The sequence below is a fragment of the Pseudogymnoascus verrucosus genome (genome assembly GCF_001662655.1).
Source record: "Pseudogymnoascus verrucosus strain UAMH 10579 unplaced genomic scaffold scaffold_1, whole genome shotgun sequence".
Classification (NCBI taxonomy): domain Eukaryota; kingdom Fungi; phylum Ascomycota; class Leotiomycetes; order Thelebolales; family Thelebolaceae; genus Pseudogymnoascus; species Pseudogymnoascus verrucosus.
Genome location: NW_017263652.1, coordinates 1,254,759 through 1,279,162, shown reverse-complemented (window position 1 = coordinate 1,279,162; position 24,404 = coordinate 1,254,759). Strand labels below are relative to the sequence as shown.

Below are 24,404 nucleotides of genomic sequence, written 5' to 3'. Positions count from 1 at the left end.
GAGGAGGTGAAGAAGGCCGAGGAAGCAAAGAAGGCTGAAGAAGCGAAGAAGGCTGAAGAAGCGAAGAAGGCCGAGGAGAAGAAAGCTGAGGCTGAGGCTGAGGCTGCGGCTGCGGCGGTTTCGACAGAGGACAAGGAGGTCGTAGCTGCTGAGCCCGAGCAGGAGGCCAAGAAGGCCGAGGATACAATCGTTACGACCGAAGACAAGAAGGTTGAAGCCGCTGAGCCTGAGGAACAGGACAAGAAGACGGAGACTTCTCCTATCACCACAGCCATTGGGGCCCCCCTGCTAACCGCAAAGGAGGTTGTGGCAGAGACCGCGGCTAGTGCGTCTAAGGAAGTCAAGAAGGTGTTTGGAGCCAGTGACTCTCCGAAAGAGGATACCGAGGTTGACGAAACCTCTGTTGCTGATACGACGGGTGAGGAGGAGGCTGTCAAAGACCAAGGCGCAGACGAGGCGACTTCTTCGTTGCCTGTTAAGCCGTCGGAAAGTGAGAGTGTTAGCAAACCTGAAGAAGGAGAGGAAGATGGGAAAATAAAGGAGCCGGAGCAGAGTGAGAAGGCTGTGGAGAGTAAAGAAGAGTAGTAGATGACTGAACTGGGGTGTACCCTCGGGTAGAAGCATCGTGGGCTTGGGGTCGGGACTATTTAATGCCAGGCACAGGCATGTTATATATACGAGTGTGTCAACATCGAACTGTAGTAATAGGAGTTTGGTTTGTTTGTGTGCATGAGAATCTATATATTTTGGGTATAAGAGAGGTAGCATTCTCCAGTAGCAAATTATAAATACTTGTTATTGGGTCTAGGACGTGGTTCACTATATATCTCGTTCTAAATCGGGAAACTATAATGCTGATTCTGACATTTATCTGTATTCCACACCAGGAACGTTCAACAATGCTAATAATGTTCATGCAACCGCCCAAACGCCTGAAAAGCCCCCACGCAAACTCCACATAAGCGCCCATATTTCAAATACTCATACACAGCACTCATGACCCAAGGGTATCCACGCCCCTCACGTCTTCTTCTTGAAGAAATCACTCATCTTCTTCATCCCGCTCACATTCACCTTCTTCAAATCTCTCACACCCCTACTCTCATTCTTCTTCGCCAGCTTCTCTTCCTCCTCCTTCTTCCGCTTCTTCTCCGCCCTAGTCTCACCCGCTTCCTCGTCCTCAAAGCCTCTCTTCCTTGAGAAGTCGTTCATAGACCGCGATGCTATGGCGTCGGCGCGTAGCTTTGCGAGGTGCGCAAGGTGGGTGTCTAGGGGGGTGAAATCGGGGAAAGACGCTGCTTGGTCGGGGAAGGGGGTGTTGAGTTTGGTAGCCAAAGAAGCGCTGAGTGAGGCCGGTATGTAGGAAGAGCAGAGGTACTGGAAGGCGGTGCGGAGGCGAAGGAGGTGCGGCACGCCTTCAGGGGCAACGATTGGTGGTTTGGCATCTGGTGAAGGCGTCGTTAGGGCGGTGGATGCTTCCGAAACTGGGGTTGCAGAGCTATCTGTAGCTGAGCTTGGTGTTTGCGACTCGGCGCTCTCGGTCTTGGGAGTAGCGCTACTCTCTGCGTCGGCAACTTCAGGTTCCTCGTCAGGGCAATCCTCTCCGCGCGTTACGGAGAGGAGAGGGACGGCCAGGGCTTTGCTAACTAGCAAGTCCTCCATGCTTGCCGGGAGCCCCTTTTCGACTACTGTCGTACATTTCTCAGCTAAAATGGCGATGAGCTTAGGCTCAGAGAGGCGGTACATGGTCTCGCCGGCATCAACTGTGTCGCAAACGGCATCTAGGCGATCCGTGAACTTGCTGCGCAAAGAGTCTTGGCTAAGAAGTGACTTGAGGTGGGGTGACGCGGAGGAGAGGATGTCGAGATAGTCGTCTGCTTCGAGGAAGAGGCGCTTAGGTTCTTCTTTGGGCTTGGAAGACTTGCCGGCGAGAGCAGGGAGGAGGAGGAACAGCGGGTCTATGGGCGTGGCGAGGAAGAGGTCGGCCGAGGAGGTGATATAGCCTTCTGAAGGTGTATATTCGTTTCCTTCATCTTTCACGGTGGCCTCCTTTTTTCCATTACTAGTAGTTTGAGAATCTTCCGCTGCGCATTCCTCCTCGTTAGGGGCGAGCAGCCAACTTCGAGGTTGGGACTTCGGGGCGGCGATTTTTGTGAACTCAAAGAAACCCTTTTCCGGGCAGATGAAGTATCGTGTGGGATCGGAAGTTCTAGGATGGGCTAATGTAGCAATTCGAGCTTCGGAGCTGACGTCCTTGGGAAGGACGAAGAGTTTGGGCGGGTTCTTAGAATCGGGTTGTACTGGCTTCTTCTGTGTGGTTGCGGATGTTGCGCCGGCCCCAGTCTTGGGTGCTGGCCCCTTCGCCTTTGCTTTTGATCTGGTCGTACTGGGCGCCATTGCCTCTGTCGCTGAACAATGTGTTCTGTATGTTCTGTTGATGCCGAAGTCTCGAACAGCAGTTGTTCGTTCCTGAATTGCGATAACGATAAGAGACGCGACTCCAACGCGTCCAAGCCCGCGCAACTTTCGCGACCCCCTTACAATTCAATTTACCCAAGAAGGAACGAAGGACAACAGCAAATTAAAGTTGAAACCCGCCGTTGACGAACCGCTGGCGGGATATAATATTTACTTTCGCAGAGGTCCGGAGTTGTCCAAGCTACATCCGTATTTTATATTTTGAGTGTATTTTTTGGCGCGGAGTTTTATACAACTTTCAGCATCACTTGGATGTCCTTAATTGATTTTTATTATACCCCGATCCCTGCGTAACAACAACAACACCCCAATAGCATGGTGCGACCCCTCAGTGATCCGATATAACATTGATGGAGGGAAGGACTCGGCGATATGTCTCAATGTATGGCTCTCTGTTCCCATCGCAGCAGCTGGAATTATTTACATGTACTAATACCTACCAGCAACGGCGGATATCCCACATTGGCCGCCGAGGTCTCCAATGGATGCGCTCAAAAGCACCCCAGGTGGGCGAGAACGCCTTCGTCGGCTTGCGGAACGAACATCACCTTCGCCATCCCCCTCGAAACGAGATAGACAAACTCCTTCACGAAACCGACAATATGGCGCAGCAGCCCTTGCGACGGCGTCGGCCGACTTAAACGATGATGACGACGAAGACGAGGACGAGGAGACGTTGCAACTGAAATTGCAAGAGATACAAGCGCGACTAAAGCTTAAGAAGCTGCAGAAAGCAAAGGCCGGGGGTGGGGATGCCATCGCGTTGGCTATACCGAGGTCTGGGACGGTGCCGAATTTACGAGCGAATTCCTCAGCAGCAGTCCACGGACGATCGAATATATCTGGACTTCGCGAAGAGAGGCAAGAGAGGGCTAGGTCGCAGGCTAGCATTCATGTGCCCGTGTCGCCGGTCCGAAAACTCCAAGCACCGGAGCCTACAAGGTCGCCTAGTAGGGTTCTCCTGGGGATTGACAAAGGGCTCCGAGGCTGCGATGTATCCTTGAAGAGGCCACCACCCAGTCTCCGCAAACCGACGGATGCGCTGATGGAGAATGTAAAGCGTGCTGGTGGCTATTTACAGAGATCCAAGTCACCTATGGCTAACCAAGATCCGTTTGCTCCAGTGCCCTCAACGTCTCAATCTCAGAGCAGGCCTGCCACGTCTTTCAGTGAGCGTATGGCCAAAGTTAGAGACCAAGAAACCACCCAGAAAGAAACAGATGCAAGGCTCAAGAGGCTCCGGAGCAGGGCCTTTGATATCGATGCGAGGCAAATGGAGGACTTTAAGTCTGCCGCAGTTCCATTGCCGGAAGTGCGACCACAAGTGCCAGAGTTCAGCAGAGACCAGGTATTGAGCGGGTTGCAGGGCCCTGGTGGTGGCACATTACACAAAAGTAAAAGCACAAGCTACCTGAATTCGACGTCAAGGAATGTCAGTGGATCGACTGCTTCGACACTTGCACACTCTACAGACTCGCAACCTTCTTCTCAACTTGGGCCTAAATCTTCCGCCTCATCAATTCAATCGATACCTGGGGGCTCACAAACCGATCTAGTCGAATTTGAGTCATTCTCCTCCCTCCACTTGTCAAAACGGATCATTCCCCATAACGTCCTCTCTCGGACATTAGCGGGCAAGAAAATATTCACGCTTCCTGATCTCCTCCGAGATGTTAAGGCGCCGGATTTTCGATTACCTGAGATAGAGGAAGACATCGTCGTTCTCGCCATCCTTGCTTCTAAATCCGATCCAAAACCTCAGAAAAATGGAGCTACTAAAGGCCAGAAATTCATGATCCAGTGTCTCTGCGATCTGAAGTGGGAGGTGGATCTGTTCCTTTTTGATACAGGCTTCCAAAAATACTGGAAACTCACCACAGGCACAGTGGTTGCTATACTCAACCCGACCATCATGAAACCCGTGAAGACAGACACAGGGCGATTTAGTCTAGTCATCAACTCGAGTGACGACACAATCTTAGAAATTGGCACAGCAAGAGACTTGGGATACTGCAAGTCAATCAAGAAAGACGGCAATGCATGCAGCACCTGGGTTGACAAACGTCGCACCGAGTATTGCGAATATCACGTTAATGAAACTCTCAAAAGGACTAAAGCCTCCCGAATGGAGGTGAGCACCATGGACTTCGACTCCAAAGCTGGTAAAAGGGGTGGTCGCCGTAATAACGAGATATATAATCACGCAGAACGCCGATCAGAACTTCTGAAGAAAAACCAAAACCAAGGTGTTGCATATGATAGAGGTACCCAGTCAACAATGTATGTACATAGGGGAGATGTTCGCTTTGAAGGAGAAGCAGGCGAAAAGATGCAAAAAGCACAGAGGATGAGGCAAAGATTGGCAGAGAAAGAGAAGGAGCGGGATCTGCAAAAACAATTGGCAGATTTGGGCGGCGGGTTAGGCGCAGAATATATGCGTGTTGGATCCGGCTCCCAGCAATCGCAACGGCAGGAGAGCGAAGCTGATTTGTGGCAGCCAGAGGCTCGCCCTGACGCGAAGCAGCTTGGGCTTCTAGGCGGGAAGGCTAGCGACATGAGTCTGGGCCCGGTGAAGCGGAAGAGGACAGGGACTGATTCTACAAGTTCTAGTGCCCCAGCAATGGGGTGGGGAGGGCATCTTACGAAAGAGCTGGGACGGATGAAGGATGGAGAGAGATTGCAGCCTGTGAAGAAGAAGACGCGTTTTGTGACTGCGAAGGGGATCAGGGAAGCTGGGAGGGAGAGCTTTGGGGGGGATGCGGCGAAGGTTCTGTTCGATGATAATGATGACGACGATGATGATCTCGAAATTATCAAGTAGCGAGCGTTGTGTGTGAGTTAGGTATAAATTCTAATCGAGGAAACTCTTTCTTGATTGTTCGCGTGCGGCTTCAAATAACAGCCCCTGAATCAAAACACTCTGTCTTATGTGCTTGTCATCTTGAATCTGGGATTAATATTTGCCAACTGTTCCAATTAATGCTAATTACCATTGCATTTGGTGAATAAGGTACAGCGTTTGAGAAAGCAAATGCGTCATAAAACTTCTTAATTGTGACAGCTAGCTAGCCCGAGCAGGTTGAAAAATAGTTCGTGTGTTAGCGATATAGCAAAGAGATGTGCAGATTATCAATAATACGGAACTTGAATTCAAGCTCTCGCCAATATGCCATGAAGCACTTCCTTAACACCAGAAGCCATCATGCCCCCTTTCCCGTTCTGATAATGCATATCTTGCGCCAAAAATCTCCTCGCCATCTGCTCCGCCTCCTCCAAACTCGCCGCCTCTTCCTGTGAAATCTTTGCACACGCAGCTACCAGATCTTCCCCCTTGCTCGAGAGAATAATAAGTTCTTCCGCCCTCTCAACAATCGCAGGATCGACCCCATTCATCGCAGCGCAGCAAGTCCCAAAGCTTGACATGCTCTTGCCGGATTTGTAGTTGTACAAATACGTGACCTGGTCCTCAACGCTCTCGCTATCTGCGTCGACACGCACTTCCATGTGTCCAAACTCCAGCTCTGGGCGATCCTGTAGTGCACCACTTGCGAATATCTCGTGGAAGTGTGTGGCACCGATGACTTTGGGTCGGTTAGCCCCTAGACTGAGGAAGTATTCGAAGACACCACAGGCTAGGCCCGCTCCGTCGGAAGAGTTCGTTCCTTTCCCAAACTCGTCGATAACAATGAGACTGCGGTATGTGGCCAATGTGGTAGCCAGTGCAATCTGCTGCAGGTCGATCATAAAAGCGCTCTGGGCGCGGGAAATGCTTTCGCGCGTGGCAATTCGGGTTAATATTTTGTCAGTCAAGCCAATGGTGGCGCTGTCTGCTGGGACGAAGCTTCCAATATGCGCCATATAAACGATGAGCGCGATTTGCTTGAGATATACGCTTTTGCCGGAGTAGTTTGGCCCGGTCATCAATAAGAGGCTCGGGCCCTTTGGCTGGTCATCATTTGCAGTTATCACTTCCTCGTCATCTTCTTTGCCACTGCCTCCCTGGATAAAAACATCATTGGCAACATACGAGGGTACTGTCAGCTCTTGCAAAAGATGCCGGCCACCAGTAATATCTATTACATTGTCGTTTGTCATCTGTGGGGGCAGAAGGTTGTGCTTTCGGGCTCCTTGTGCGAGGGCAACGAGACAGTCGAGATCTCCTATGATGTCCGATGTGTCTTTGAGAACCTTCTCATGTTTAAGTACTCCTACTGCAAGTTCATGAATAATCTCAATCTCCCTGTCTGTGTCTTGCGTTAGCCAGCACACCAATGTTAATATTCCAGTTGTCACGTACCACAAATCATGCCATACATGTCACCAAAATGATTGTCTAGCTCTTTCATTTGGCGGTTCTTGTAGTATCCCATATCCTCAGTGCAGAATGATAGATTCCAGACGTCGTCATCCAGCCCCTGGCCTTCGTAGTTACCCTTTCCAGTCTCAGGATCGAGAGTAACCACAGTGAGAAATCCCAGTTGGGGAAAGAATATGCAGTTTTGGACATACTTAGTAGCCCATTCAGGCAACTCAGCCGCCAATTTTGCTGCCACTTGACTCAAGAAGTCTTCGAGACCATCGTATGTCCTCTTTAGGCTGTCAAGGTCTGGATCCACGCCTTGCATAACGATGGTGCGATGATGTATATCGGATTCTGTAAAGTCCACAGTTTGGGTAATGAGCTCACCAACCACATGTAGCTCGGCTGGCTGCAATTCTTTCAGAACCTAAGGGGACAGTAAGAATATGGGACGGAACTTGGAAATATAATGGGGTATTGACCTTGCCTACAATCGCCAGCTTATCCCCATCTTCAATGCTTCGAATTGCATCTACAACCTTCAACGAATGGAAGGTGAATTGCTGCAGGCTTCCCCATATGCCCTGCTTTATTGCTCCGCCTTTGCTGGCTGGTGCACTGACCCCTTTCGTGAGATGAATCAGCACGGTACGAATATTCTTGATTCGTTTGAGGCTCTGGATAATGACATTTAAAGCCTCCGCATTGCCAGGTCTGAGAAGGATAGCAATAGTATTGTGGCGTTCCTGTATCAAATCCAAATCTAAGCTTGGTCTGAGGAAAGCTTGTCGGAGCTTGTGTTTGCCTTGGGGGGTGTGAGCCAGTTGGCGGAAGAGACCATACACAGATAAGCTTTCTTTGACCCCTGAGTTGGATTTGGTAGGCCCCTGCATATGTGTGTTTGGGTGAAATTCAGACTGGAGAATCTGTAGCGAGTTAAGCGTGTCGGTATTGATAAACATCAAGTCTGCCAGGCTAAACATCTCGATCGTGTTGACATTAAATGCTACGAGGGCTTCTTGATCCCATGGCAAATATTCAGTCGTTCTGCGTCTGGCAAGATAGCTCAGGACTGCACCCGCACACCCAATCTGTAATAACGTTAGATATTTGTTTCCTGATAAACCATGTCACTGCTAAACGCACCGAAACACGGCTCTCAAGATCAATGCACCCGGCAAGTCTGAGAAGTCGTCCTTGATGACCTGCAGCTTCATATTCTTCAGGGTCTTGCATATATCCCATGTTTCCCATAAGCTCATCACCGGGTGTGGAGAACTGCATGCGTGGATCATTGCTACCGCTGAGGTCGTAGTTCACCAGTTTGCTCTTCGCAGGTTCATACTGAAACTCAGCTGACGGTCTTGAATCGAGAACATATGCACCAAAAAGTGCATCTGATAGTAGTTAGTATAACAACCACCACTTTGTTTTCAAGTTAAGTTAGGCCGGGGTGAGCATACCAGGAGTATCACCGCGGCTTGCATCCTTGGCCTCTTTCATGAGATGGTCTTCAAGTGCGTCGTCCGACTTGGTACTGATGAGAACAACAGTTGGCGAAGCATGTAGCTTCAGAGTATCAACAATATCCAGGCCAGACAGTTTTATATCCTCCATAAGGAACAACTTTTCCTCTCTTGCAATGTAATATGCGCACCCCAGCGTACCCCGATCTCTCATGTCGATTGCCATTATGATCTCGTTCAACGCATCGGAATCCTCGCGATCCTGGACTTCTGCCTCGCTCTCGATTTCAGCAATATGATTACTGATGCGTGAGAGGGATGAGGAGCCGCCGCTGTTTGCATGAGACCGCGGCAATCCGAAGGAGGTCCGTTTTTGTGGCAAAGTGGGTGACGAGGGGGAAAGGGAAGTTCGCAGCACGGAGCCTTGCCTGGAAAATCGAGCATTTGCGGATTGGCTCCTAGCAATGGTCCTTCGACCTATTGGGGTTTGAAACCCAGGAGATGAAGCGGTTTCTGAGGTATGGGTGTTGCCTCTGGGGGCGAACTTGGACCCATGGCCTGAAAACCAGGCAGTCGAGCTCGACTGTGAGCTGGTTTTCTGACGCTTGGAGGACATTGCTACTTATTTGTGCATTCCGTGGTTATTGAAAGTTCAATATTTCTTTTGGACTCAAGAGACAGCAGTGTGGACAAACGGTCGTTGGTGACTGAGGTTGGGAATTGGCGAGCATCACTCCTCTGCCTCGGCCTGGAGAGTCGACTCTCTCACACAGTGCTACTCGGCGGATAATATAAAGAGTAGAAGAAACCACAGCACCCATAAGAATTGATTTTGGAATGACCTGAATAAATAATATAGGCGCAACTTACACCTACGATTTATCACAAGATTCCAATGAGAAAAGGGAACCAATCTATTCTTCGACGCTCCATGAATGTATGACATACTTGAATTTTTTATTCATCTCCATCTTCCCCATCCATAACCCATATTATACACCCTCGCCCCCCCTTCAGCGCACCTCCGCACTCCCCCCCTCCCTCACCCACTCCGCAAACTCCTTCTTCTGCTTCCTAATATCCACAAACCCCGGTCTGCTCTCCAGCGCCTTATACGGATTCCCAACATAGTCCTTCGCGACCAGTCCATCCGCGCCCAGGAACCCCTTCTCGCCCTCGCGCTCAATCTTGCCGGCCCACACGCGCCAGCGTATCGGACGCAGCTCAGCTGTGCCTAGCACCAGGCCCAGGATGGTGGTGAATAAGGAGATGATGGTTTCGAGGACGATGTCTGTGGGGAGGCTGGCGGAGGAGGGCACATCGTGGAGTGCGTTGGTGGTGGACTGTAATGCGGAGTGCTCTTGGGCTGAGTAGCAACTAGATGGGTGTTGGGTCAGGAATGGAGCTCAAGGGGATGGATTGTGGGGGAGCGTACGCGTGTGCGAGGAACAGCAGGCCGAGGCCCGTCGTTGCTTTCGAGATCCAGGGCATTGTTTGTTTTGTTGGGTGTTGTCGAGGCTATTCGTCAGCACAGCACTCTGATAGCTTGTGGTTGACGTTCACTTTCTGGGCATGGATGCTTGGCGCTACAGCTCCCGCAAACTAAGCTAGGGTCACATCAGGTGTTCCCCATACTGTTTATACAAAATTCACGAACACGTATATCACAATATTTACAGCTCTTTAAATTATTCCCAGACATTTTCAGCGCATGGAATTTTCGGGTTCTATCGCTAGTTATGATATCATCATGTCATAAAGCTTCGTTTGTACTCTTCTGACAGTAAATTAACCTTCAACTCCAGCTCGAAAATGTGACATTACGTCGTCACGGCGCTGGATATGGGCAAATAGACTAGATCTAAAAGACTCCATACCATCTACAACTTTTGCATAGCAACCTAGTAAATGTGTTAGTGATTTGATGCTGTATTTTGAGGGATATGTGGTGTAACTTACGACATCGGAAGACTGGATGTACTCATCGAAAGTCTCGGCAAGCTCCTCCTGGAGGTCATCAAGACCAACCTTCTCATCCTCAACGACCAAGTTAATCTGGAGCTTCTTGATACCGAAACCAACAGCGACGAGCTTGGATCCACCCCAGACGAGACCATCCTTAGTGATGCTGCGGACAGAGGCCTCAAGAGCGACCATATCGGTCTCATCGTCCCAAGGCTTAACATCAAGGGTGACGACGGACTTGGCGGCAGGCTTGACCTTACCCTCCTTTTTCTTTCTGTACTCCTCTAGTCTCTCCTCACGGATCCTGACGGCCTCGGCATCCTCCTCCTCGTCATCGGAGCCGAAAAGGTCGACATCCTCATCCTCCTCCTCCTCGGCGGCAGGTGCCTTGGCTGGGTTCAGGGTAACCTCGGCGACCTCAGGGCCGTAGGCGGTGTATGGCTTGGTGGAGTCACCGGAGAGGGTCTCGAACTCATCGGTGTAGGAAGCGATGTGCTTGTACCATCTGGCAGCGTTGGGGTACTTGGCTGCGTCTGGGGCGGAGGAGAGAGCCTTGAAGGTGGCAACATCGGCTTGGGAGGCGTTGTAGCTATAGTCTTGTTAGAATTGCTGATAAGACCACAAATGCGTATAGAGCATGAAATGGAAGCCAATGTTTCAAATCAGAGTTGCACAAGTGCTTGGTTTTGTCGCCATAATGGGGTTCTTGAGGCCCCTCAGTAACACGGACCAATATCGTTCTTCATAATGAGGGGAAGGTTGAGTCACCGCTACTGTCATGGACAGCAACGGAGTGGCATGGCAGAGAGGTATAGGTGAAATCTGAAGAGATTGTATGCTTACCCAACGATGTAAGAGCGGGTGGTCAGGTAGCTGTTGAGGACTGGAAGAAGTCAGCGTTGTTGATCTCCAAATTTTCCATTTCTTGGCCAAATAGAGGGGTTCAAATCGAGCCGTCGAGAGGGAATTTGAGGGAAAATGACAGAAGCCAAGACTTACCAGTGAGACCAGCCTCGGAGACAAGATCGGTGAAACCCATGGTGAAAATTTGGTAATTGAGGATAGAGACGAGGTTATTGAGCGATCGTAAAAGAAGAAGTTGTAATGTCGCGATCTCTATTTGGGCTCGAGGAGTGCGGATGTTCTTTTCGCAAATATTGTGGGAGGGGTGAGAGATTTAATTGGTCGCCTATTTAGCGCAGAGCCGCGTTGCCGCACGTGTGGTTCCTCAGTGGTACCTGAATCGCAGCCCGACGGATAATTTGCCATCTACCACTATTCAAAACTGAGAAGGCAAATTTCTCGGTGGTAGAAGTTAGCTGAATGCTATTGAGTTTCTTTGCCAAAAAAATATGAAAAGTGCCACTCTAGCAGAGCACAGGTGGCGATAGACATAATTTTGAAGAGGAGAGGCATCCTTGAACCAACTGAAGCCCATGAGCCCTATTGCGTGATAAAACGACCACTATGAATACAGTCTTATATACGTAACAAAAATATTATAATATACACACTCAAATATATCCCATCCTTCCCTGATAACTCCATTTCAATTTTGACTTCCCGAATTTCCAATCCATTCCATCCCCTACTCTTCATCCCCACCTGTGATAGATGCGATTTCCAGACCATCTCCCTTCACCTTAACATTGGCAACCTGGTTCTTCCTCAGCTGTCCCCGAATAATAAGATCCGCAAGCCTGTTGCCCACCTCCTTTGATATCAATCTGTTCAGCGGCCTTGCTCCAAAGCGAGGATCGTATCCGCGGTCCGCAAGCCAAGCCTTGGCCTCGTCATCGACCTCAAGAGTGATTCTCCGCTCGTCCAATCTCCCCTGAAGCTCCTTGAGGCGAATATCCACAATCTCGCGCAATGCCTCATGTGACAACCTCTTAAAGATGATGAACTCGTCGATACGGTTCAGGAACTCGGGCGGGTAGTTCTGGGCGACCACGTTCATAACAGCCGTGCGGACTTCAGGATCGATTAGTCCCTCGTCGTCCTCCTTGTAGGGATGATCCAGGTTCGCTCCGACCAGGATGTCAGCGCCGAGGTTGGAGGTGAGGATGATGAGGGTATTGCGGAAATCCACCTTGTGGCCTTGCGAATCGGTTAAAAAGCCTTCGTCTAGCACCTGTAGGAGGAGTGCTGAAATGTCGCGGTGAGCCTTTTCAAACTCATCGAAGAGGAGAACCGCATATGGTTTCCTCCGAACTGCTTCCGTCAATTGCCCAGCATCATCGTAGCCTACATATCCAGCAGGAGACCCGATGAGTCTGGAGATGGTGTGCTTTTCTTGAAATTCGCTCATATCGAAGCGGACAACAGCTTGCTCGGTGGAGAATAAGAAAGACGCTATCTTCTTTGCGAGCTCCGTCTTCCCAACACCGGTAGGGCCCAGGAAGAAGAATGAGGCGAGTGGACGATTCTCGCCGTTCAATCCGGCTCGTTGCATCCGGACGGCATTGGCGACAGAGACTAGTGCTTCGTCCTGACCTCTAACAAACTGCCGTAACGAGTCTTCCATATGAACAAGCTTCTCAGCATGACCAGAGGTCAACTTAGAAACCGGGATGCCAGTGGTACGCGATACGACCGCAGCGATGTCATCCGCCGAGACTGCATCATGGATGAGGTTGCCTTCCGAACCTGCATCCAATCCAGTCTCACCATCTGCTGGCAACTGCTCCTCTAACTTCGGGATAATAGAATAGCGAAGCTCTCCTGCACGGCCGTAGTTGTTGAGGCGCTGTGCTTGCTCAAGCTCCGTCCTCGCTTCCTCAAGCTCGGCTTTCAGCTTTTTGATAGCTTCTAGGCCTCCACGTTCCTTCTCCCATTTCTCATTCAGCGCGCCCACTTCTTCCTGTGCCGCCTTTAAATCCGCTTCCAGCTTTTCTCTCCTCTCTCTGCTAGCAACATCCCTTTCCTTTCGAAGACTTTCAAGCTCAATCTGGATCGTCATGATACGTTGATCCAAGCGTAAAATATCCTCAGGCTTGCTCTCCTGCTGCAACCGAAGCGCACTGGCCGCTTCATCCATGAGGTCAATAGCCGAATCTGGGAGAAACCTTTCCGTGATATAACGATTGGCCAGCGAAGCAGCTGCAACTAGCGCGCCGTCCAATATGCGTACTCCATGATGGATCTCGTAACGCTCTTTAATGCCGCGCAGGATACTAACCGTATCTTGAATATTTGGCTCGTTCACCATTATGGGTTGAAATCTCCGCGCGAGCGCGACATCCTTCTCGATAAGTCTGTACTCGTTGATCGTTGTCGCACCGCAACATTGAAGCTCGCCACGAGACAATGCCGGCTTAAGCATATTAGACGCATCGATACTCCCCTCCGCCTTCCCCAGCCCAAGCAGTATATGCAACTCATCCACAAACAGTATAACCTTCCCCTCCGCCTCCTCCACCTCCTTCAGCACCTTCTTCAACCTCTCCTCAAAATCCCCTCTAAACTTCGCCCCCGCAATCAACTGTCCCAAATCCAGCGAGACAACCCTCTTCTCCCTCATCGACTCCGGCACATCGCCCCTCACAATCCTCTGAGCCAGGCCCTCCAGTATCGCCGTCTTGCCCGTGCCAGCTTTGCCGATCAGGACGGGGTTGTTCTTCGTTCTGCGCGATAGGACTTGGATGGTGCGCTGGATCTCGGAGTCTCTACCGATGACGGGGTCGAGCTTGCCGTCTTTGGCTTTTTGGGTAAGGTCGACGCCGTATTCTTCCAGTGCGGATTTTTCCTCCCCGCCACTCATGTCCATGCGGTGTGTTCCTCCCGGAGGGTGTGGCTTGCGGGGTCCATTGGCGTAGCGTCGAAGGGATACCACGGGGGATAGTTTCGGTATGATTCGAAGATTCGCGCGTGTACTTGGTAATATATATGATCGAGGAGCTATAGCAGAGCTTCGTGATGTAACTGTTGACAGCCTGGCAGAGGCGCAAATGCGCCTTGCCGGCGCGTTCATCCTTGAGGATAGCATTACTGCAATATGCAGGTGTTTATAGATTTTGGAACATAAGAGGCATAATGAGATTTAAGACTTAACTATTGCAATTATATGCAATGTTGATTGAAGCTTCGTAGAAATTTCTAGAGCTTTCAGGAAACGTCATGACGTCCGAAATTGCCAAGACAAGGCTGAAGGGTCATAAATCGCCATCGCAGCCTCGTCATCCCGCTGTTCTCATACCTCACAACTGCTCATACTACCCGAAAACATCTCTTTTAGGCTTGGTTTATAAAAATTAGCTCACTGAAGTCTATAATATCGTAATCATAACCTTGGATAGCCTTGAAGCTTTGGTTTTATTTAAAGTTGCTGTGAATAGTTACTTTGGCGACCTGGAACCGCTCCTCGGTATCATTTGAGGCAATCGATCCCCTGTGAGACCTTTGGACCCCTTTAAGACCTTGAAATTACCTTCAATAAGGGACTTTATAGACTCTATCTTGCAGCCAGTCTCAACCCCAGAGTCTCTGATCCTGCCTTCGAGGTCGGCTGTACTAGCCATCTGCGCTGAACAGTCATCAGGTTAGCAACACTGGCATATACAGAAAGCTATAATTATCGTACGTGTTGTGGCGTGTTCAATTTGCTCTGGGTTCATTATTCCGGCTGGCATGCACCATATCAGTCTATTCATGAAGCCATTTATCAGATAACCAAATATTTAATATTCTAGTTATGGAATTACTCTGTCAAGTTCATCTCTACATTCTACTTGACCGTGGTTGAAGAGCCAGCCAAGCAAACGCCGTACGCTACAAAACGAAACACCCCCCATCCCATTCCCTTATCCTTTGTTGAAATATAACTTTTCCGGAAAACCCTTTGTTGTGAAGATGCCGTTGAAGGACAAATGCTCCCTAGTTCCCCAGATTCATGCTATCATAACTCGTGTTGAAAAATGCTCCAGCCCCTGATTAAGACTCCAAAAGGAAAACTCTCTAGTAACGGTACATGTCTGGCTTGTATGGGCCCTCGACGGCGAGGCCGAGGTACTCAGCCTGGACAGGGGAGAGGGTGGACAGCTCGGCGTTGACGTGTGCCAAGTGGAGCTGGGCGACCTGCTCGTCCAGGATCTTGGGGAGAACGTAGACACCGACATCGAGCTTCTGGGTCTTGCCGAACTCAATGTACTTCTTGCCGAAAGCGGCATCCTCGGACTTGAACAGCAGGATCTGGGCAAGGACCTGGTTGGTGAACGAGCACGACATGACGAACGAGGAGTGGCCGGTGGCACAGCCAAGGTTGACGAGGCGGCCCTCAGCGAGGAGGATGACGTGGCGGCCGTTCTTCATGAGGAAGCGGTCGACTTGGGGCTTGATGTTCTGGACGGACTCAGCGTTGGCCTTCAACCACGCGACGTCAATCTCGATATCGAAGTGACCAATGTTGCAGACGATGGCATCATTGGGCATGGCCTCGAAGTGCTCGCCAACGAGGATGTCACGGCAGCCGGTGGTGGTGACGAAGATTTGTCCCTGGGGGGCAGCCTTCTCCATGGTGGTGACCTGGAAACCAGAGACAGCAGCCTGGAGGGCGTTGATGGGGTCAACCTCAGTGACGAGGACACGGGCACCCATGGAGTGGAGAGCCATGGCGCAACCCTTTCCGACATCACCGAAACCGGCGACAACGGCGACCTTTCCGGCAATCATGACATCGGTGGCACGCTTGATACCATCGACGAGGGACTCACGGCAACCGTAAAGGTTGTCGAACTTGGACTTGGTAACGGAGTCGTTGACGTTGATGGATGGGACCAACAGCTCGCCGTTCTTGAGCATCTTGTAAAGGTGGTGAACACCGGTGGTGGTCTCCTCAGAGACACCGTAGCAGCCCTTGAGCATCTCAGGGTACTTCTTGTGGACCAGCGAGGTCAAGCTAGTTGCGATTAGACTCGGATTCCAATGTAAAAGCAGGAATGGTTAAACTTACTCTCCACCGTCATCGAGAATCAGGTTGAGGCCCTTATTGTCCTTGAAGGCAACCAATTGTTGCTCAAGGCACCACTGGTACTCCTCCTCGGTCTCACCCTTCCAGGCGAAGACTGGGACACCAGCGGCGGCAATGGCAGCAGCGGCGTGGTCCTGGGTGGAGAAGATGTTGCAGGAAGACCAGGTAACCTCAGCACCGAGGAAGGTGAGGGTCTCGATGAGGACAGCAGTCTGGATGGTCATGTGGAGACATCCAGCAATGCGGGCACCTTGAGGACAAGTTAGAACTGGATATGTATTATGAAGCAGTGAATTCAATTACCCTTAAGTGGCTGATCCTCAGCGTACTTGGCACGGGTGGCCATGAGACCGGGCATTTCATTCTATTCACTCTGGTCAGCTTCAAGTTCGATGATTATTTTATCCGTTTCAGGTGAGGGTGTAAATACCTCAGCAAGCTCGATCTCCTTGCGGCCGAAAGCCGCGAGGGACAGGTCAGCGACCTTGAACTTGGATGCTGGTGCTCCGCTCATGATTGCGATGTGAAGTGTTTTGGGGGGTATTTTGGATGGGAGGAAAATGAGGTGTTTGGGAGAGTAAGATGATTGAGAAGGTGAAGGCGGGGGAGGGGAGTGGGACAAGTTGAAGGATCGTATATTCGCTAAAGATAACCCCACCAACCTTTCGGGTTTGGCGGGCTTTGTGGTGGTTGGCCCCTGAACGAATTGTGCCCGTGGCGGTGAGAGGACGAAGGAGGGGTAAGTCTCCGTCGTCCAGACAAAAAACTCTACCGCAACGTGCAGAAGCGCCCAGAAAACATACGATTGAAGCAATTAATTTATTTTACAGCAAAGATTGGACTGAATAATGAGAATATTTATTTGATATTTCTAGTTGTACACTATATAAAATATGTAGGACAACATCGATCGGGGAACTTGTGGTCTGAGATCTCTCTACAAATTTTCTGGCGCTGAAAAACGCCCTGGTACTCCTTTCCCAACGTAACCAACCCTGCCTTACAAACTCCGAAGACGGGTTGCACCGAAGCTGCGACTTCCATTTGCTTCACCACGTTAAGAGTACACTGTAACAGTTTTGCTGCGGGGCATATTGTCCTGGAACCTTGTGTGGCCTGTCTTGACTATATGATTGGCTCCCAGCCCGCATCGGGTTTCTGGGAAGGGCGCGAGAACTCCCCGTAGAGCGATCTGAGAAACCCCTTGCTCCCCACGTAGCGTATTCGGATGTCATCCTTGGCGAAAACAACAAAACATGTGTGTTACTAGCGTGGACGAGGAAGGTAGCAGCAAGCTCCTGGATATTCCACTTGCTATTCCGTACTTCACTTCCCAGGTCCCCGAAAAGGCAGCTGCTTAATATAGTTTTGAATTTTCTTTTATGGCTGTAATAGGGCAAATACTATATACAGCTCGTTCTATGCCGTCGAACGCCATTGCCATGCAAATCCCCCAAACGAGCAGATCATTATCTCGCGTTCCCCGTTCCCCATCCATGCCCCCCTATCATCACAACAAAACCCCCCTAAGTTAGCTTAGGATGACTCTCCAGGAAGCAGGGTATCTTTAGAAAGGAACATCTTTGCGCTGATGGTGGCGGTGAAGTTGTCGACGGTGCGTCCGTACTGCTCGACCTGGCGAGCTAAGAGCATAGACTCGAGACGAGATGGCTCGGTTGGCAGCTTGAAAAGGGTCTTCCAGTCGTCTTCCGGGAGTGGCGCCTGGCCAGCTGCAACTCGTCCAGCGTTCTCGGCCTTCCTCTTTGTTTGCCAAGCGGTGACCTTGGTCTGCTCACGAGCAAGTTGTCTTTGGTAGTATCTGAACAGGTAGTTAGTAAGGTAGTGCGATGGCGCGAATTTATGACTTACTGGAAGTTGTTCAGCTCGGTGTAGTGGCTCTCAACAGCGTCCAAAAGCAGGTCGCACGACTTCTCCAAGAATGGGTCAATCGACATATCAAGAGTGGTCTCGTATGCTGGATATAATGGGATCTCTGGGTTGAGACCCTTAATGTCTGCCAAGCTGGTGGGGAACTCAAGCTCGGCGGATGGGACTGCCGGTAGTTGATGTAGGAAAGACGTCAAAAGGTGGGAGTTGTGGACGATAAGGGGAAGCTCAACAAGGATATCCTTGTAGGTCATCTTGGACTTCTGGAGGCTAAAATAAAATGGTCAGTATTTCGAAAAGACTTCCAGCTATGATATGCATGCGACTAACCTCTCAGTTGTGAACTTGGCAACACCTTCCTTGTAGGCCGCCATAAACGTAGGCGAGAGTCTGAACGCACGCAGGCTCAGTGCTCCCTGTGCGCTCCTCGACACATCGTGTACCAAGCAGACAGTGCGCTCGTTAACCTCCTTCTGGTAGAAGTACTGGTTCTCGATCAGGTTCAAGTTAATGAAGCTGCCCATATTCGCGCTCGTGTACCATCCAACGTTGTTGGCGTCCACGTTGACCTCACGCAGGTACTTGATCATCTCGTTCTGGTAAACCACGTTGGCCTTTGCGCGCGGTGCCGCTGCTGCCGCGTTCGACGCATTTAGGTGGTCGTTCTGGCTCTGGTGCGACGAGTCGGACTGGACGATATCTGTGGTGGGGAAGGGGAAGCTGTTGGTGACCTCGAGGGTGCTGTTCTTGTCCATGCCGACGATGGAGCCGGTTGCGGTCGTGGGGAACGCAGCTGTGCAGTGCTTGACGATCTTCATGACAACCTGTTTCCTGTCAGTCGTGAACTGGCCACCAAAGCCCTATCGCCATACCAAAGCCTCCACCTGCACCGCGTTGAGCGGAATCTCCTTCGTAATAGCGTCCGCCATATTGAATATGTAAGGTTTCCCTGGTGTACGACGAGTTGATGAAGCTTGCGATGGCGATCGGCAAGAGGGTTGTCAAGGTGAGGTGGTCGTCGCAGATTGAATACTCGTCGGGGCGGGACACTTTTTGGACGTCGTTTCTCGTTTGTGGGATCGCAAACGCAAAGTCTTGGCGTCAAAATCACGCTAGTATATTTAGCGCCATCGCCACAGATTTCCGCTCTCTCACGTCTCCCAACTGTAGGCAAGTCAGGTTCTCACGACCCTGAAATATCTTCCGAGGTGATTGATTAGGTATGCACGTTTTCAGTTCAATATATTTTCAAAATATTATCAGTTCAGGCCAGTAACGGCGCCTATTGGCAGAGCCTTGTACGATGAAAGTCTATTGTAACGCCCGCTATGATATGATGAGCTCGCTTGAAAGCAAAAAGCACAAAACCTCCCAAACCGACCCAAGTTGAAAGCAAAGAAGAAACCAAATAGGTATCGCAACGGGTACAATTCTATCTCGTGTTTTGTCGTCTCATCATAATTTTCTTCCCCGTCATTAACTTTTCCTTCCCAGCGTCAAATCGTTGGTGTAGCTTGCAGCCTTCATTTAGGTGCTACCCATTCTTCAATAGCCCAGCTGTCAATGTTGTCCTTGATGACAAGCGAGAGGCGCTCAATGTGCCACTCGGTGTAGCTGTGTCTTGCAGCACCCGCGGCGCGGCGGTGAGCCGGTCCAACTCCGCCAAGAACGGCGTCCTCCTTCGTTCTCCAAACGCAAGTTGCGAGGTTTCTCCCAGTTACATCGGGAGATCCAAACCAGTACCTGGAGAAATGTTAGAAATTGAAACCGGAATTTTTCATGGGGTTATCACTTACTTCAAGAAACCGCCACTCTGGACCGCTTCAACGTGGGCCGCCTTGTCAAGAGCACCGAGGTTTGAATAGTCGGTTGTTGGCGGAACTTGGGACCTGAAGGCAACGATATAGAAAGCCTGCTCGGTCCACGAATGCCCAATCGCTTTGGCACGCTCACGGAGGTCCTCGATAACTTCGGCCCAGTTGAAGGTTTCGGTATATGGAGCAGTGGCATAGTCTTCCCTCAGGGACTTAAATTTGATCAATGCGTACGCCAAAAGCTGTTCTTGGATGCCGACTGTGCTGAGATCCAGCAGATGGGCGTGGTCGGTATATGGCGAGATGACCAGATGGGTTTCGTCCCCAAGCTTTGGCCCAAGCACTGGCGCCACCGGAAGAGCAACTGGTGCTGCGGCCTTGATGGGAATGGACGGCAACACGGGCTTCTCCACGAGGACGGGACCAATGTCGATCGCCATTGTTACGGCGAGGATGCAAATGTGATAGTGAAGGACCAATCCACGTGACGAGGAGGCGGCTTTGTTGTCTTAGAACGAGGGGCGATAGTTGGTGTGAGGAAGCCGGAGACACTGAAAGGATGTTCTTTGCCCAATTGACCGCGGGGTCGATGTGATAAGTGAAGAGAACGAAACGGGGAGGCAAAAAGAGAGAATGAATGGACTCAAAAAACTACCTGGATTTTGACTTTACTATATAAACCAGAAGGCAAAAAAGAAAATGTGCAAGGCGGGCTGGTCTAATAAATACCACAATTACTGTTAGTAAGTAGTGGCAACCGAGACAATATAGCTCGACATCTTAAAGCCGGATGGTGCAAGACGGCCTCGGGTTGCCAGGCACACACTGTGGGACCCTACCGGTCCTGAAGGCGGATAGAAAAACGTTTAATCTAGGGTGGTGGATTTTTGGTTTTGCTTGGTTCGTCATGACTCGACAATATTTTACTGGCCGAGCTTCTTTGTTAGAAGCTAAAAGAATAATCTCCGTTTTTCTTTGTAGAATATAGTACTCTGAGATCTCTAAAAGAAGGGATTATCCGATAGCCATTCATACATCAGAGCCTGGCACGTTTGAAGCTAACAATTGGGAGAGAAATGCGTATGCGTTGAGACGGGGCTTGACTTGTACCTTCTCAGATATACAACAATGGCGTATCTAGAGACGAGGGAACGACCGAGCGAGCGAGCGCCGAGCGCGAGCGATGATAACGCGGCCATAGGCGACGGATTGGTTTACCCGTAACCACACATCCACACCCACGGGTTTTTTTCTGCCCAAACAGAAAACAAATTCGCCAATGTCCCCATGTCTCACGAAACGGCGTCCCGCATATCTGATTACTTGTATATTACCACATTCTGAACTAATGTAATGTCCCCATGTAAAGCATCAATAATAGTTTAAGACGGGGCAAGCAATCGTCATCATAAATTCGAGATTGATAGCCTCCAAGGTGCCATTTAGTCCATCCTAGCCCTGCACTGGGGTGTTTGTAGGTGTGAGTGTGCTGCCAAAATTCCCCGAAGCGCATACGAATTACCCCTCTAGTACATCCGGGTGCTAATGTGTGTTGGTTAGTCCGTTCGTCCCCATCCAAACATCCTGCCATTTCCATTATCAACCTGTGGTATATTATGCATCTTGTCTGCAACGCACAGTCCACACCACCGTCATTAGATTATCCCGGCTGATTCTCACCGCTCACATCAAACGCTCGCTCCCTCCTGCTGATCCTGTCTAATGACCGCTACGAGAGTTATCGGAGTGTTGGACTTCCTTCCACACCCTCCCCCCCTTGATCGACGTAGGGGATATTACCCATATCACATTCGGCTGCCTGTACGAGACGCGGTCCAACATGCGTGGAAAATCTCAAATTGGCGTGTGGTATTCTCTAGGTTCTCTACAGCCTTCCCCATTCAAGTATATACATCTATATACTCTCCACGTGGCTAGAGAGATGTGGGGATGCTAGCATTTTTTCACAAATCCTTTGCTTACACCGTTTCGAACCAGGATGCGCGATACAACGTCTCATCATCCACATCTCCCCTCCACACTCCACACCCCACACTCCCCTCCTCCTCTAAGAATTCTCTCCCTATCACATCCTCATGCACCCGTCCCAGCCGTCCCTACCCGCCGCTCCCCGAGCCACATCCTCATACTCTCGTAGACCCCTAGATACAGCCCACTTGCCAACGCAGACCAGGCGGATCGCAGGCTCGCTCCGCGGAAGAGGCCCTTGACACCGCTTTCGGAAAGCACTTGTCGTGCCACGTCAATATTCACGCCACGGCTTGCTCGTGCAGGAGCGCTTCCCTTTCCAGGAGATACTGAGCCGCTTGGCTTTGGACTGCTGCTGTTATCGCTGCGCTTATCCATTGCTGATAGCATGACCCGGGTCTTCACGACGTCTAGTGGCGTTGTGATAAACGATGCGACTGAGCCAGCCGCACTTGCGCTGACCGCTGTGACGGCTGCTAATTCCGAGATTGACCCTGTTGCCTTGCCCTTCTTCTGCCTGCTGGAATTGATAGTCCGTTTTAAGTGCTCGTACATGGGGAACTGCATTGCGGTGAATGGGAGGTTCCGGGCCGCGAGGGAGGTGTAACCCCTGAGCAACTGAGTTGGCTTCTTAAAATGCTGGAGGACTTGGTAGGTTGGCGATTGCTTGAAGCTGGAATGGTGGCTGCCAGCCGGCCGCCGTACCATCTGTGCATTTTGCTTAATGACTTCAGCTGGTGTAAGAACCAAACATGATGCAAGCTCAGCTATAGATGAGGCTGCAGCGTGGACAACCGGTAGCGGGACTAATGGATGTTGCGACCCGCTCCGTGTTGGGTTGATTTCCATACAGCCGCTCTTGACGGCTTCATATGTTGTGAAGAAGATTCCCGCTGCCAACAGTCAGTACAGAACAATAATTATAGAAATAGACTCACATGAGGGTAGAGTAACGAGGATCACACTCCCCACGCCCTGGTACAACCCCCTGAAGAGAACCGCCTTATTAACCGCATTTTTGGCTGGGTCATAGTAGAGCCTTTTGTAGTCTCTGCTCTGGAATCGCGTCTTCAAAGTATCCAATGGATACACTAGCAGATCGATAGTGAAAGCAGCGATTCCTCCAGCCTTTAAGTATCAGCAGCAGACCTGACGTCAAAATAAGAGACGCGAAAAAAGCAAATATGCAAGCGCCGCCGTGGGGGTAGACCCGTGGGGGGGTTGACATTATGAAATTCTCGAGATCCGCTCGTCGCACCAAATTAGGTAGGCGGATGTGGTGGGGGTTTGAACATTTTAGAACAAAGCAACGAAATTTTCATATCGATTTAAGATATCAAAGAAATATGATCTGAAAATTGCAAATGGCCGACTATACACAGGATAGGCCTCCTAGAGCGTTACTATCTCGTCCGAGACATTCACTTGTCATACGGTTTGAGAGCGATTTGTACGTAAGGGAGAAACGATTGCCACACGAAGAACATCCTTAGAAAGAACTCACAATGAGGACCTCCACATTCGTGTTCTTCGACATGTTATACGCATCTTACAGAAGCATAGAAGCATCCCCAGCCTTGAAGCTCGACAGATTCCCCATCCAAGGAATAGCCCACTTCGTCATCGAGGTCTCTTATCAGCCAAACCGCGCTTAGATAAAGCCAAGGTAAAAAGTACATTACTACAGTACCAACATCACCGCCCAAACCAGACCTTCCAGACCACCTAACCGCCAATCCACAAACCCACGAAATCACCAACCCAACACCATCCACCGTGGCGAACCTCATCTGGTCAAAGCTGCCTCCCTCCTCGCCCACCATGGCAACGGAAGAGATGGTTTCCCAACCCCCCCACCCAGCATTAACTCCTCAATTCTGCTTCTCCACCGCCGCCCTGCGAGGTACGCCTCTCCCCAAGCCCACCCAGTTCCCAACCCCTCCTCTAACACCTCTTAGACTTCATCCGCATCTCCCGCTCCTCAATCGACGACTCCATAACCCAAAACCTTAACGCCCTCGCCACCCCCGCCTCCCGCGGCTTCGACGTAACCTCCACCTCGCACCGCACGCCCTCCGGCGCCCGCACGCTCGACCCCAACGCATGCACCTCCTTCAAGTCCTCGATCCTATTCCCAGCATGGCAAGCGCGCTCCGACGTGCTCCAGTACTGCGGACACGTAGCTGTGTCTCCGGACCCGGATGATCCGGGGCTGGTGGCGAGGCAGCTGGAGGAGGAGAGGGGGAAGGCGAGGGTCATTAATGATAGGCTTGATCCTTATTCGTCGAGGTTTTTTCCGAGGGAGAGTAGGACGGAGGAGTTGGCGAGGGTGGTGAGGATGGAGAGTGGGGTGGAGAGGATTGTGAGGGCGAGGACTTGGGAGGTTGTGGAGGAGAGGTGTGGGGAGGGGAGGGGGAAGGGGTGGGAGGAGGCGCTGAGGGAGTGGGAGAGTGGGAAGAAGAGGGGGGGGGAGTGAGGAGGTGTAAGAGAGGGGGAGGGGGAGAGGTGTAAAGATATAAAAGATGCATGTGGAGGTG

At 50.7% G+C, this 24,404-nt stretch overlaps 12 protein-coding genes across 12 annotated transcripts in view; 3 read left to right on the top strand and 9 right to left on the bottom strand.

Annotated features, from left to right (window-relative positions):
- The window catches only part of VE01_00450 (uncharacterized protein), a 4,690-nt gene extending 3,816 nt beyond the window's left edge, over positions 1 to 874 (top strand). Inside the window, exon 4 of the mRNA XM_059463272.1 lies at positions 16 to 874. Coding sequence (XP_059320149.1) covers positions 16 to 585 — 570 coding nt within the window. The 3' untranslated portion in view covers positions 586 to 874. The remainder of the gene's footprint in view (positions 1 to 15) is intronic.
- VE01_00449 (uncharacterized protein) lies at positions 770 to 2,527 on the bottom strand. The gene has a single exon (XM_018269980.2). The coding sequence runs from the start codon at positions 2,395 to 2,397 to the stop codon at positions 1,021 to 1,023; it is 1,377 nt and encodes a 458-aa protein (XP_018135195.1). The 5' UTR covers positions 2,398 to 2,527; the 3' UTR covers positions 770 to 1,020.
- A 9-nt stretch (positions 2,528 to 2,536) lies between these two features.
- Positions 2,537 to 5,394, top strand: VE01_00448 (uncharacterized protein). The gene is made up of 2 exons (XM_018269979.2): positions 2,537 to 2,860; positions 2,922 to 5,394. Exons 1-2 carry the CDS (start codon positions 2,851 to 2,853, stop codon positions 5,297 to 5,299), a joined length of 2,388 nt encoding a protein of 795 aa, XP_018135196.1. The 5' UTR covers positions 2,537 to 2,850; the 3' UTR covers positions 5,300 to 5,394.
- A 31-nt stretch (positions 5,395 to 5,425) lies between these two features.
- MSH5 (mutS protein 5) lies at positions 5,426 to 9,203 on the bottom strand. Its single transcript, XM_018269978.2, has 5 exons — positions 8,242 to 9,203; positions 7,925 to 8,175; positions 7,261 to 7,869; positions 6,776 to 7,205; positions 5,426 to 6,722 (listed from the first exon to the last, which is right to left on the bottom strand). The coding sequence occupies exons 1-5, from the start codon at positions 8,858 to 8,860 to the stop codon at positions 5,629 to 5,631; spliced, it is 3,003 nt and encodes a 1,000-aa protein (XP_018135199.1). The 5' UTR covers positions 8,861 to 9,203; the 3' UTR covers positions 5,426 to 5,628.
- Positions 9,204 to 9,218: 15 nt separating this feature from the next.
- Positions 9,219 to 9,807, bottom strand: VE01_00446 (uncharacterized protein). The gene is made up of 2 exons (XM_018269977.2): positions 9,680 to 9,807; positions 9,219 to 9,621 (listed from the first exon to the last, which is right to left on the bottom strand). Exons 1-2 carry the CDS (start codon positions 9,733 to 9,735, stop codon positions 9,258 to 9,260), a joined length of 420 nt encoding a protein of 139 aa, XP_018135200.1. The 5' UTR covers positions 9,736 to 9,807; the 3' UTR covers positions 9,219 to 9,257.
- A 113-nt stretch (positions 9,808 to 9,920) lies between these two features.
- On the bottom strand, positions 9,921 to 11,248 carry EFB1 (Translation elongation factor 1 beta; the record flags this gene model as incomplete). Its single annotated transcript, XM_018269976.2, has 4 exons — positions 9,921 to 10,145; positions 10,204 to 10,798; positions 11,053 to 11,092; positions 11,209 to 11,248. 4 exons carry the CDS (start codon positions 11,246 to 11,248, stop codon positions 10,125 to 10,127), a joined length of 696 nt encoding a protein of 231 aa, XP_018135197.1. The 3' UTR covers positions 9,921 to 10,124.
- Positions 11,249 to 11,380: 132 nt separating this feature from the next.
- On the bottom strand, positions 11,381 to 14,288 carry HSP78 (chaperone ATPase hsp78). The gene has a single exon (XM_018269975.2). It carries the CDS (start codon positions 14,195 to 14,197, stop codon positions 11,798 to 11,800), a length of 2,400 nt encoding a protein of 799 aa, XP_018135198.1. The 5' UTR covers positions 14,198 to 14,288; the 3' UTR covers positions 11,381 to 11,797.
- Positions 14,289 to 14,911: 623 nt separating this feature from the next.
- SAH1 (S-adenosyl-L-homocysteine hydrolase) lies at positions 14,912 to 16,767 on the bottom strand. The gene is made up of 4 exons (XM_018269974.2): positions 16,608 to 16,767; positions 16,481 to 16,541; positions 16,160 to 16,427; positions 14,912 to 16,105 (listed from the first exon to the last, which is right to left on the bottom strand). Exons 1-4 carry the CDS (start codon positions 16,689 to 16,691, stop codon positions 15,166 to 15,168), a joined length of 1,353 nt encoding a protein of 450 aa, XP_018135203.1. The 5' UTR covers positions 16,692 to 16,767; the 3' UTR covers positions 14,912 to 15,165.
- A 307-nt stretch (positions 16,768 to 17,074) lies between these two features.
- On the bottom strand, positions 17,075 to 19,199 carry VE01_00442 (uncharacterized protein). Its single transcript, XM_018269973.2, has 4 exons — positions 18,937 to 19,199; positions 18,395 to 18,888; positions 18,047 to 18,334; positions 17,075 to 17,996 (listed from the first exon to the last, which is right to left on the bottom strand). The coding sequence occupies exons 1-4, from the start codon at positions 18,991 to 18,993 to the stop codon at positions 17,714 to 17,716; spliced, it is 1,122 nt and encodes a 373-aa protein (XP_018135204.1). The 5' UTR covers positions 18,994 to 19,199; the 3' UTR covers positions 17,075 to 17,713.
- Positions 19,200 to 19,587: 388 nt separating this feature from the next.
- Positions 19,588 to 20,318, bottom strand: VE01_00441 (uncharacterized protein; the record flags this gene model as incomplete). Its single annotated transcript, XM_018269972.1, has 2 exons — positions 19,588 to 19,807; positions 19,861 to 20,318. The coding sequence occupies 2 exons, from the start codon at positions 20,316 to 20,318 to the stop codon at positions 19,588 to 19,590; spliced, it is 678 nt and encodes a 225-aa protein (XP_018135201.1).
- A 1,422-nt stretch (positions 20,319 to 21,740) lies between these two features.
- On the bottom strand, positions 21,741 to 23,495 carry VE01_00440 (uncharacterized protein). The gene is made up of 3 exons (XM_018269971.2): positions 23,372 to 23,495; positions 22,806 to 22,995; positions 21,741 to 22,760 (listed from the first exon to the last, which is right to left on the bottom strand). Exons 1-3 carry the CDS (start codon positions 23,402 to 23,404, stop codon positions 21,973 to 21,975), a joined length of 1,011 nt encoding a protein of 336 aa, XP_018135202.1. The 5' UTR covers positions 23,405 to 23,495; the 3' UTR covers positions 21,741 to 21,972.
- On the top strand, positions 23,142 to 24,343 carry VE01_00439 (uncharacterized protein; the record flags this gene model as incomplete). The annotated part of the gene is made up of 2 exons (XM_018269970.2): positions 23,142 to 23,770; positions 23,826 to 24,343. Exons 1-2 carry the CDS (start codon positions 23,689 to 23,691, stop codon positions 24,341 to 24,343), a joined length of 600 nt encoding a protein of 199 aa, XP_018135465.1. The 5' UTR covers positions 23,142 to 23,688.
- Between the last annotated feature and the right edge of the window lie 61 nt (positions 24,344 to 24,404).

What these genes read in the sequence shown, in the direction of transcription:
- VE01_00449 (XM_018269980.2), bottom strand. Translation starts at nt 2,397, where the DNA reads ATGGCGCCCAGTACGACCAGATCAAAAGCAAAGGCGAAGGGGCCAGCA.
- MSH5 (XM_018269978.2), bottom strand. Translation starts at nt 8,860, where the DNA reads ATGTCCTCCAAGCGTCAGAAAACCAGCTCACAGTCGAGCTCGACTGCC. An exon ending in ATCTTGAGAGCCGTGTTTCG is followed by an intron (nt 7,870 to 7,924) that starts GTGCGTTTAGCA and finishes ACGTTATTACAG; the next exon opens with ATTGGGTGTGCGGGTGCAGT. An exon ending in AGCTGGCGATTGTAGGCAAG is followed by an intron (nt 7,206 to 7,260) that starts GTCAATACCCCA and finishes CTGTCCCCTTAG; the next exon opens with GTTCTGAAAGAATTGCAGCC.
- VE01_00446 (XM_018269977.2), bottom strand. Translation starts at nt 9,735, where the DNA reads ATGCCCTGGATCTCGAAAGCAACGACGGGCCTCGGCCTGCTGTTCCTC. An exon ending in CTGCTGTTCCTCGCACACGC is followed by an intron (nt 9,622 to 9,679) that starts GTACGCTCCCCC and finishes ACACCCATCTAG; the next exon opens with TTGCTACTCAGCCCAAGAGC.
- HSP78 (XM_018269975.2), bottom strand. Translation starts at nt 14,197, where the DNA reads ATGCTATCCTCAAGGATGAACGCGCCGGCAAGGCGCATTTGCGCCTCT.
- SAH1 (XM_018269974.2), bottom strand. Translation starts at nt 16,691, where the DNA reads ATGAGCGGAGCACCAGCATCCAAGTTCAAGGTCGCTGACCTGTCCCTC. An exon ending in AGGAGATCGAGCTTGCTGAG is followed by an intron (nt 16,542 to 16,607) that starts GTATTTACACCC and finishes CAGAGTGAATAG; the next exon opens with AATGAAATGCCCGGTCTCAT. An exon ending in ATTCTCGATGACGGTGGAGA is followed by an intron (nt 16,106 to 16,159) that starts GTAAGTTTAACC and finishes AATCGCAACTAG; the next exon opens with CTTGACCTCGCTGGTCCACA.
- VE01_00442 (XM_018269973.2), bottom strand. Translation starts at nt 18,993, where the DNA reads ATGGCGGACGCTATTACGAAGGAGATTCCGCTCAACGCGGTGCAGGTG. An exon ending in CGGTGCAGGTGGAGGCTTTG is followed by an intron (nt 18,889 to 18,936) that starts GTATGGCGATAG and finishes GACAGGAAACAG; the next exon opens with GTTGTCATGAAGATCGTCAA. An exon ending in ACCGAGCTGAACAACTTCCA is followed by an intron (nt 17,997 to 18,046) that starts GTAAGTCATAAA and finishes CTACCTGTTCAG; the next exon opens with ATACTACCAAAGACAACTTG.
- VE01_00440 (XM_018269971.2), bottom strand. Translation starts at nt 23,404, where the DNA reads ATGTCGAAGAACACGAATGTGGAGGTCCTCATT. An exon ending in CGAATGTGGAGGTCCTCATT is followed by an intron (nt 22,996 to 23,371) that starts GTGAGTTCTTTC and finishes TGATACTTAAAG; the next exon opens with GCTGGAGGAATCGCTGCTTT. An exon ending in CCTCGTTACTCTACCCTCAT is followed by an intron (nt 22,761 to 22,805) that starts GTGAGTCTATTT and finishes GACTGTTGGCAG; the next exon opens with CGGGAATCTTCTTCACAACA.